The sequence below is a fragment of the Sander vitreus genome, chromosome 13 (assembly GCF_031162955.1).
Source record: "Sander vitreus isolate 19-12246 chromosome 13, sanVit1, whole genome shotgun sequence".
Classification (NCBI taxonomy): Eukaryota; Metazoa; Chordata; class Actinopteri; order Perciformes; family Percidae; genus Sander; species Sander vitreus.
This window is the reverse complement of record NC_135867.1, coordinates 26,081,643-26,092,447: the sequence shown is the minus strand read 5'-3', so window position 1 is coordinate 26,092,447 and position 10,805 is coordinate 26,081,643. Positions and strand designations below refer to the sequence as shown.

The 10,805-nt window shown below is 39.7% G+C and overlaps 1 protein-coding gene across 2 annotated transcripts in view; it reads left to right on the top strand.

Annotated features, from left to right (window-relative positions):
* The first annotated feature begins 6,282 nt into the window (after positions 1-6,282).
* hlcs (holocarboxylase synthetase (biotin-(proprionyl-CoA-carboxylase (ATP-hydrolysing)) ligase)) overlaps positions 6,283-10,805 on the top strand; it is a 43,923-nt gene continuing 39,400 nt past the window's right edge. The window contains exons 1-3 of one of the 2 annotated variants that reach the window (XM_078265424.1): positions 6,283-6,764; positions 7,944-8,084; positions 10,268-10,430. In XM_078265424.1, the coding sequence (XP_078121550.1) occupies positions 6,480-6,764; positions 7,944-8,084; positions 10,268-10,430 (589 nt within the window). In that variant the 5' untranslated portion in view covers positions 6,283-6,479. The remainder of the gene's footprint in view (positions 6,765-7,943; positions 8,085-10,267; positions 10,431-10,805) is intronic. The other variant, XM_078265425.1, reaches the window with a different exon arrangement.

Here is a 10,805-nt window from a genome sequence, read left to right as displayed (position 1 = left end):
CTAAACAACTTTTCTGGGGGAAACACTGCTGTTGACCTTGTCTAAGACATACCGTCCACTCAGGATATTGGAGTAACATTACACAGTTTTACCTCACAAAAGATCTTTGGCTCAGTACGGACACCAGCTTGCAGAAAGGACACGAACCAGACATCAGATAAACATTTAATTCTGGAATTTTGGCAAGTAATCCACGTTTGTCGTTTAAAAAAATTAAAATTAAGTCTACTTAACGGAATGTTTTTTTTTTCTTTTTTAAAGATCCTTTAATGGATAGGAAAGCTGAGATATGAAAGGGTAGAGAAGACATGCAGGAAACCTTCACAGGTCAGACTCAAACCCTAGACCTTCTGCATCGAGGAATAAACCTCTACATATGTGCGCCTGCTCTACATACTGAGCTAACTGGCCACTGCTGGAATGTTTTTAATGTTCGAATGTGATACTGTGCTGGTTTGCAAGGCACAAGTTTGTATGACAACATTTTTTTTTTTATATTTGGGCTTGGGGAGGGATTAAGCCATTCCAAGTCAGAAAGCTAAAGTCTGAGTGAAGTCAAGAGTCATTGGTGTTAAAGTCAAAGCCAAGTTGCAGTTCTTTTTTTTATATTGCCTAGTCGAGCACGTCATCACATTTCGGCCCAGACTCACTGGTTGGGATCAGCTCCGTAATGCAGGAGCAGCTCCATCACCTTGACTTGGCCCAACAGAGCAGCGCAGAACAATGGAGTCTGACCCAAGTGATTCTCACAGTCCACATCAACACCTGGAACACATCAGAAAACACTGAGACCATGGTTTTGTTTTGCATTTTGAAGTACAGGTGTCCCTTTATTTTAAGCACTCTGTGTCTGACTTAAGAATAGTATTGACTTTTTTTTTTTTTTTTTTATTATATTTATATAATGCATGATGCCATACATAGATGTATAACTGGTACAAGTACAACACAATACTAGTACTATTACAGTTAGTTACATACCCTTATTCAGCAGTTTCTCCAACTTGGTCAGATTTCTATCCAAAGTGTATTTGTGCAGTTGAGCATGTGCACCTCCAGTGGTCACAACACCCGTATGTACAGGACAGGGGAATAGCAGCGCATTCATCCTCTTTCATCTGGTCCACCCAGCTGTCAGCAGATGGCGCTGTGAATACAGTGAGGTCAAACTTGTCATACCTAACATGGTTGGTGCAGTTCAAACAATCAGTGAGCTACCTATTTTTTGAATGTGAGAAAACATTTCTCAGTGACTTAAATAGTCACCTTTTTGAAGATTTTCTTTTTTATTATGATAATCCTGATAATAACACTTTGGAATATGTAGTGAACTTTTGTGTTTCGCAAGCTAAGTTTTTTATTCATAAACAGAAATTGTTTTTGTATGGAAAACTGTATTGTCATACCATGACAGTGTATGATGTTTTGTGTATTTGTGTCTTTAAGCATCAATAAAAAAAATAAAAACATCAGTGATGCACGATGATTTGGTAACCATGGACACGTGGATTTCCTTGATCCTACATCAGAAAGTAGGAGTTAAAACAGAGATGTGTTGTGCTTGCGTATAACTCCATGTGTTTTAGTAGAGAGGCCCGCGAGGTCATGATGTTTTAGCGGTGGTTGCAGTAATTTTAAGCCGAGATAGGGTGTCTGTCAGTCGGGTACAGAGCTCAGCCTGAGCATGGGCTTTAACGACTGCACCCCTCTATTCCTCTTCTTTATTTCATTCATTTAGGCTATATTATTTTCTACTTGTGACGTCTCTCTCTCTGTGAGCTGTTCTGTTTTGTCTTGAGTTGATGCAATACAAAGTTCCTAATGCAGGACTTTTACTTGTAATTAATCATTTTTAATATTGTAGTAACTTATTGCTAGTTTTACTTAAGCAAAGCATCAGTATATTTCATCTCGCCCCGGTTTCTGCTATCAAAAAAAAGCATCCTCTCTGTAGGGTCGCCATTTTTTTGTAACTAAGTTACTAACGTTAGCCTTAACATTTTCAAAATGTGTAACGTTAGCCTGTGTGAAGTAGCTAGTTAACGTTAGTGCTATTAGGGTTAATAATTGGATGTAACGTTAACACCGTCCATCAGGTTACAGCATACGCATATGTAAAGATAACAATAAATAAATCCAAATAATTTGGCAAATAAATTAGCAAAACTGCTACCGTTAATACGATGCTAACGTTAGCTAGCTAACTTTATTTTTTCGTTTAACATTAGCTAAAGAAACACACCAGTAAAATACATCTGACAAATGACAAAACTAAAGTGTATACCATATACATGCCTCATAAGCAATGTTGAGAAATAAAATGTAGACTTACATACAGATAAACGTTGTGTTTAGCTTCTTTTAGACGCAGCAAACTGTTTTAATGTAACAGTACCATTAGCTAGCTAGTCTCTGACCCGCTGGCTCGTCACTTTCGGCCAATCAAAGACGAGTCACGGTTACCTTGACTCATAGTCCAGTCATTTTAAGCCAAAAATGAGGGTCAACCTAGGACAAATTGCAACAGAAGCAAACTCAACTGATTTTGTATCCTCAATATGTCCTGAGTAAGGAAAACAAAAGCCCCGAAGAATCCCATTAGGGGAAAGTTTCGAAAAAGACCCAAATATAGCCTATTCATGCGCATATATTCATTATTTTTCTCACGTGAATAGGGTAAACATTTTAACCTTTAGATATCACCATGAACATTTCTGAGTTGATTACTCACATCACACAAACAAAAAAAAGTTATTACACGTTTTTTTTTAAATGTTTTGGTAACATGAGCAAACGGTGCATAATAATGTATGCTCCAATTTGCATTTAAATACCACAACATATCTAAATATTGGCTATAGCCAGGTGAAAATGTCTTGTAGAATCTTGTTGACATCTTACAGTAAAAGACTATAGAGGCAAACAAATGTCACCATAAGGGGCAGAGATTCAGTCATTGAAGGTCCACTCAACTGTCACTCAACTGTCACTAAGCTGTCACTCAGGTAAGAAAGATTTCCTTTTGTTTCTCCTACATGGATTATTCAACCTACATTAATAAAACAGACAAGTACATCTAAGTGGAAACAGCTGGATGTGTATTAAGCTGTGGTACGACTATTATTGGTGACCTGCACAAACTCAATGAGGAGAATGAAGATGAGATTCTGGGTAGATGGGTAGCCTAAATGGGTTCCATTCGGACCTTAACATGAAGTATTTTACTGTTATATGTCAACAAGATTCAACAAGACATTTTCACCTGGCTATACCCAATGTTAAGATCTGTTGTGGTATTTATGCAAATTAGCACATATGTAGTTTGATTATGCACCGTTTGCCCATGTTAACAAACAATTTCAAAAAACTTGTAATACATTTTTTGTTTGTCTTGATATAAGTAATCAACTCAGTAATTTCCATGGTGATATCTAAAGGTTAAAAGTTGTACCCTGTTCACGTGAGAAAAAGATGAATAGGCGTATGAACAGGATACATTTGGGTCTTTTTCAAAACTTTCCCCTAATGGGATTCTTCTGGGCTTTTTTTTCCCTTACTCAGGACATATTGAGGATACAAAATCAGTTGAGTTTGCTTCTGTTGCAATTTGTCCTACCTTTCTTTTTTCATAAAATGACTGGACTATCATAGATATAAAACAATTTGATATTACTATAGTATTTCTATGTTTTAGACATGCCTTGCAGACCCAGAATAACGTTTATAAAACTAGATATAGACTTAGAGATAGGCTCCCTTCAAGATATAGGAAAGTAAATGCCACATTGAGGTTTCTATAGTTTCACATAAGGCGACATTGTGCTTTAATGATTCAAACTAATTTTCAATTGTACAACATTACCACAAACTAATTGCCACACAGTGACCTTTGGGCCTTAAACAACCCAAGTTGCATCAACATTGACCTATATTTTCACAAAATACCACAGTACAAAAAAAGGCTTAGCCAACACTGCCACCTAGTGACCACAACCCGAAACACTCAGCATGAGCTACCCATATATGACAATAGGCTAATATGAAAATATCGACAGAGGTATTGCATGGTGCATCTTCTAATTCTGCAGAAACTTGCCAATCAGTAACTGGTGATAACAGATGTACAAAGCTATGGTAGCCTGTGATGTAAGTAGCATTTAAGCCATTCCAAGTATCTAATAGTCACATGCTGGCAAAAATTGTGAGCTAACAATGTTTGTGCAACAGTATATGAACCTTGATCTGGTATTATAAAATCATACGACTTTCAGCTCTTCTCCCGGCCCCACACAGCTTTCTAACACTGCAGGTAATGTGCTGCCAATTTTAAAGTCCGGCCTAACATGAAATACATATATACATAGTAACCTCAATTACAAATGCAGCATTTGGGTAAAAAATCTGCTACATCTTCATGTACATGTAGGCCTACGTTGTGCTGACTTTCAGATGATGCTGCACACAAAGATCAACATGGTGCTGATGAAAGACCAGAAACCAAAGTTCCAGATGTTGGCCTCCCTGAATTCTCGGAGGGCAGGAGAGCAACGTGTGCTTGACGGTCTGCAGCTGGAGCTGTGCACATCCCAGGAGGAGTTCAGAAAGTTTGAAGACAAGCTGCAGGACAAGCAGTTCTTCCAGCAAGATGTAATTAAACTTTTCAGTTTGCGAGGGAAATAGTTCATTGGTGGGGGGGGGGGGGAGATTTAGAATCAGTAACCACAACAACAACTCTCTGTGGTCTCAGTCAAATGAAAAAAAAGCAGTCAGATTTCACAGAAATGATTACTAGATTCAGCCAGACATCAAAAACCCTGTCCCTCTATTCTTTGAAAATCTAACCACAAGATGAACTTCTATCTCTGCAGAGTTCCAAACTGTGTTGGAATCTTCCAGCTGACCTTCTTCAGGAAGCCCAATTGTATTCACAAAGGTCAAAGATCACTAAACAGGACTCATTTTGCTCAATGGTGACAACAAAGCAACACTTGGGAGAACTCTGGTGGGTTTCCACATGGCACAAGGACAACTTTGAAAGTAATGTGTGTTGTAGTCGAGTCACCAACGGTTGAGTCCGAGTCAAGTCTCGAGTCCCCAGTGTTCGAGTCCGAGTCTAAGTCCTAGTCACCAAAGAAGAGTCGGAGTCAAGTCTGAGTCGAGTCACCATTACCTATGTAATGAGAATGCCAGAGAATAGCGACTCGAGTTGGACTCCAGTACTCCATCACTGTCTATTACACATAAAAGAAGTCAGAAACTCCATCCAACTCCGAGTCCTATTTCATTAATGCTCGAGTCCAATTTCAAAAATCCTCAAGTCTGAGTCGAACACATCAGTGCGCCAGTCCAAGGCGAGTCACGAGTCCAGAAAATAGCAACTCGAGTCGGACTCCACAGTCCAGGACTCCACACTGGTCTCACACAACTCAAGAGAATCAATGGGATGCTATTTAAAAGGTGAGTCCCTAAGGTGGTTAACATGAACTAAACAAAACTGGGGGATTCCAAACAGGTTTAGTGAGTTAGTTCGCTTTGAAAGGGTTCATGAACTTTGGCTCAGTTTTCAAAAAAATAATTTCAATGTGGGGTACGGGGACCCCCAAGGGGTCCTTGAGGGGATACCAAGGGGTCCAGAGGAAAAAGACTGTAATTTATTTTCACTGTAATTCCATCTATTAGTAACACATCAGCAAATGTGTTGTATTTGTAGTTTAAGAGAATATGCATGCACATTTGTTTTTTGTATGTAGCGTAATGTTAGGTGGGTGTGTTGGGGTGGAGGCATACAGTCTATGGGTGGGGGCCTGTGAACAGTCGTCTGTGTTTTTGTATATTTGTTCTAAATATTCAAAACACAATACAACAATTAATGGACACTGAGTGCAAGATGAACAGAGTAGCCTATGATATCATTTTATAAAATAGGGATTGGATGTAACAGGATGTAAATGTATAAAACTGTCAAGTTTATTTGTTGTCGAAGTCCAACAGTATGGACAGTCATGAATGAGATCACCTTGGGTGGATATTGTAAATAAAACCCACCAGAAGAAGGTGGTGCAGTAATGGGCTATAGTTCCAGAAGGATGCAGTAATGCAACATTACGACTGCCGGTTGCCGTAAACCTCCAAAAAGAAGAAGAAAATGCTGTTGTTGTTGTTGTTGACGTCCGCCATCTTGTCCGAGCCAGGAAGGAGGTTGTCAGAAAATAAGGGGCGTAGTGTGAGCGGAACGGGCTTTTATTTTGAAGGCGAAGAAAACAAGGGGCGTTGCGTGAGCGGCTAAAGGCCGCAGCTGGACCTCCAGCATAGGTGGCGGTAATGCGCTTTAACGCTTGTTACTAGCTACCCGCTTTTAAATACATAGACGAAATGTCGTAGCGGTTAGCTTGACAGCCAAGTTCGGCAGTAATGTTGTGACCGCTGTGAACGTCAATTTACATGGCATTAAAAAACGGCCACGATGGCACCCTTCGTGTATGCTGGTTAAGATGTTAATAACATTGTGCTACGTCTATCTGTGGGTGCGCTTTCACAAGTGCTACTCGGTGCTGATCCGCAACAGCCTGTCCAGACTGAACAGCAGCACCTTCAGCTTCAGCTTCAGAGTGTGCTCCAGCCCGGCCTCAGCACAAGCTACAGCATCGCCGACTGGACACCACACAGCCGCCGCCGCCGCACGCAGGCAGCCCAGCCCGGTCCCACTCGAGGACAGCGTCTTCCTTCAGCTGGGAGACAAGGCTGTCTATGTCACGGAGCCTCAGGTTGGACCTTGAGCTAGCTAGCGTTTAAATGACATATCACATGTATACAGTTTGTGGTGACTGCACTGTCTGGGCCTGTCACAACCTTGTTTACATTTCTCATTTACCTCCGGAACTACTCTCAAATCCAGACAGTGCTGCAAGAAGCACTCAGATCTTTTACTTAGCAACATAATCATACATTCAAAACTTTACCTAAGTCAAAGTACAAAAGTATAAACATTAAAATATACTTGAAAGTACTCAACTCAACTTGTTGGTTGTGATTAAGAAAATTACAAAAAATTACAAAAACCAAATCAGCAGTGTTTGGTTGGTACTGTAAGGGGATTCCATACCTAGCCCTGAAGCACAGATTTATGTCAGAGGTACACTCCAGGCTTGAGTCAGGACAGGAGTCCTCATTTTTGAGACTCGTCTTGGACTTGTGAGACTTGACTTCCTTCACTACTTGAAGACTTAACTTGATATGCCACCTGAAGGCCTATTACTCGGTTGAGCCTGTGATCCAGAGCACTGCCGTACAGGTGTAACTAATTAATATCATACTAGGGATGTCATTTGCCAGTGTTTCATAACTTAAAATGAAAAACGTTTAAGTCCTGCTGGCACCATTAGATCATTTGTCTTCTTCTATCGGAGTGGCAGGCTGCAGCCCCGAAGTCATTGTGTCACTCTCTACTCTAACCTTGCTTTTACATAGGGCTGGGCAATATATCAATATAAATCAATATCGTGATATGAGACTAGATATCGTCTTAGATTTTGGATATTGTAATATCGTGATATGACATACAGTAAGTGTTGTCTTTTCCTGGTTTTACAGGCTGCATTATGGTAAAGTGATGTCATTTTCTGAACTTTCCAAACTGTTCTCGCAGTTCTATTTTTTGCCTGTACCCACTTAGTCATTGTAAATATTTTGTGAAAGCACCAATTGTCAACCCTAAAATATCGTCTCGATATCGAGGTATTTAGTTCTTCTAAAATATCGTGATGTTTGTTTTTTCTCCATATTGCCCAGCCCTACTTCTACATAGCGTTCTATATGACTTGATGCCATTCTGTGCCTTTGGTCAAAGCGGTTGATGACTCCTGTCACTAACTACTAATCAATGTGTGTAACAGCCTTGTAGTGTGTGGAGTTATTCTTTCCTGTGCTGTCTGTGCTGTCCCCAGGCATGTGATGACCTCAGCAAATGGACTGTGCTGTTGGGGTCCTCTCTGGTTTGTGGTCCACGAATAGAGAATATTTCATTCATCATAGAAGCCACAGGACACAGAGTGGGCTACCATTCTCCTCACACATCGAATAAGAAAGTAGGCACCACACATTGCTTAACAAGTAATATTCTCACAACAATCATTCTAATCTAGCAAAACTTGTAGGCCTTTTAGCAAAGATATATATTAAAATATATATATATATATATATATATATTGCATATGTCGAGCACATGCCCAGGGCGAACCTGTGTGCCAGCGACAAATACACAAAATTAAAAGAGCAGCCAGGGCCGGACTGGGACAATAGTCCAGGACAAACTGCACATTCACAACAGAGTACAACAAGTATGCTGTAACTGTTTTGTTGAAGTATTCTTTGTGTTTGATGTTTATGCCAGTAACATATCATTTTAGTCATGTTGCTTAAAACCAAAACTTTGGTAATTTGTGTGCACTTTTAGAGTTTTTATTTTGCATCTGGCATTTTCCCTCAGAGCTCTGAATGGACTTGTGTTGATCAGCATGTGGCTCTGAGTAACTGGAGGTGATTTCACCTGAGAATAAAGTGCACAGGTCTTTATTTTCAATATTGCGTCTCCTGTCTGCTTTCCTACAGAGCATGATTAAGTAATGCCATTTATTCGTTTTCTAAAAATGGAAGTAGTTGTTTCGTTATGACATGCTGATTGTGGCTCTTCTGGCATGTTTTTTTTTAATTTAATTTTTAATTTTTATAAACCACTAACCATGGCCTTTGCTCGTGATCATACCTGTAATTTTGCAGCATTTCGTAGCACTTTCCATCAAGGCTTTTCTCCTTTTTTTTTAATGCGCTCCCTCTCCCCTTCACTTTCTCACCTTCTCTCTTTCTCCTGTGCTTGTCCATACTCCATGCGCTGAAATGTTGTATTTCTGCCCTGTGTTGTTTTCGCTTTGATTTACCCATTTCACTTTGCATTTTTAACACTGGCCTAACAGTCCGGGCCGATCAGCCTGACAGCAGCTACCTGCTCTTTTAATCGGTGTATACAGCTGTTTTTACGTCATGCGAGTCGCTTTTGCGATTATAATATTTGGAGTTCTATTCAAATTTATTGATAAATATTGATGCTCGTGCATTAATTCTGGCCCCACGTGTTTGGATATATAACCTAGTTAACTATGTTTGCTTAAATAATGAATGTGAAACCTACACATAACATTTTTATTTCTATTTTCTCCATTTGGAATTTTACAATGTTCTAATTTTCCAAAGATAAGATACACCTTTATTAACCCCCCAGTGGGGAAATGTGGTTGTTGCAGCAGTACAATAGAAACAACAGAAATAAATACAGATAGGTATAGAAAGTAACCAAAATAAATAAGAGGTAAAAAAAAAGATGTGTGTGTGTATATGTATATGTGTGTGTGTATATATATATATATATATATATATATAATCTAGCCTATAAATCCTACCTTTCATGAAGGTTGCCATATTCAGTCTTTGTTCAGACTGTTAATTCAATGTCTGACCTATTTTTGAGGTTGTGATGCTGTTGCTTGTCTTCTGCCTTGATCATTAATTATCTTAAAATGAATCTGCTTTTATCTAGTGTGTTTGACAATTGCACCTAAAGAAATGTGACTCTAGTTAGCCATGCTCATCAACAACAGTTCACATGCATTTCTACATCAGTATTTTGTCCTCCTAACATGTGTCGCGGCAATTTTGTAATCCAGTTCTGACAACAAGGAACGAGACAAAAATCTCTTCCGGTATTGTCAAACTGTTGCTGCTCCGAGCATGGTACACAAGACAAAGGTTAGTTTGTATCATGTGTCCAATCACACCGATTGGACGCTGTTCTTTCTCTTTATACCTTGGCGCGGCCCTCCCCCCTCTGCTCAGGCTTGTTTCTTTCTAACCAGTCAGGTGAGAATCTTCTGATTACATCTAGGTGGGAATGCCCTGTTAGCAAATACAGTCAGACCAAGATTTACTCAGTCAAAGGTTACATTGATAAATGATTCAGCATGATCAAATGCAAGAGACGTTAACCTAATTACAGGCGTCTGGCCAAGTGTGTTTTTCATTATAGCATGATCAAAGACAGTTTCCCTCACACTTGTAACCGCCTAGTTGCTCTGTACAAATATCTCTCTCTCTCTCTCTCTCTCTCTCTCTCTCTCTCTCTCTCTCTCTCTCTCTCTCTTTGTGTAGCAGACAGACATAATGAACTCTGTGGATCGGTACTGGGTGTCAGCTAACCAGAACTGTGTGTTGTGTGCAGGTGCTGAAGTGGTCTGATTACTGTCTTCCTCTGGCCTGTAGCCCTGGCCAGCCATTCCGGGCTGTAGCTCAGGCCAGCGTAGACAACTTCAGTCGACTGGGGGTGGCGTTTATCGAGGATCGCCTTCAGCTGGACAATGGACTTACGCCTTCAAAGATAATCCGTACGTTGCCTTTGATTACCTTTTTTTGTATTTCCATTTTATTATATTTTTATTGTATTTTCACATCACCACCTCAGAACACCTTAACTTTAACGTGTTCATTTATCTCTTTGGAATGGACATTTCATTGAATTCGTTCTGCATTATGTTCTATTTTGAAGTAAAACAATCAGTTCACCAGCAAATGTGAGCCGTAACAAACTGTATTTCTTATTTTAGTCTTTATTTCATCTACATTTTGCATTAGGTCACTCGTAGTGATAATGCACAGAGCATTATCACCAAGTCTGTAGTTCTGGTTTTACGACCAACAAACTCCGCTCTCATTAACCCCACTGGCCAAAAAAATCACGAGTGCTCATATTATGCTTTTTG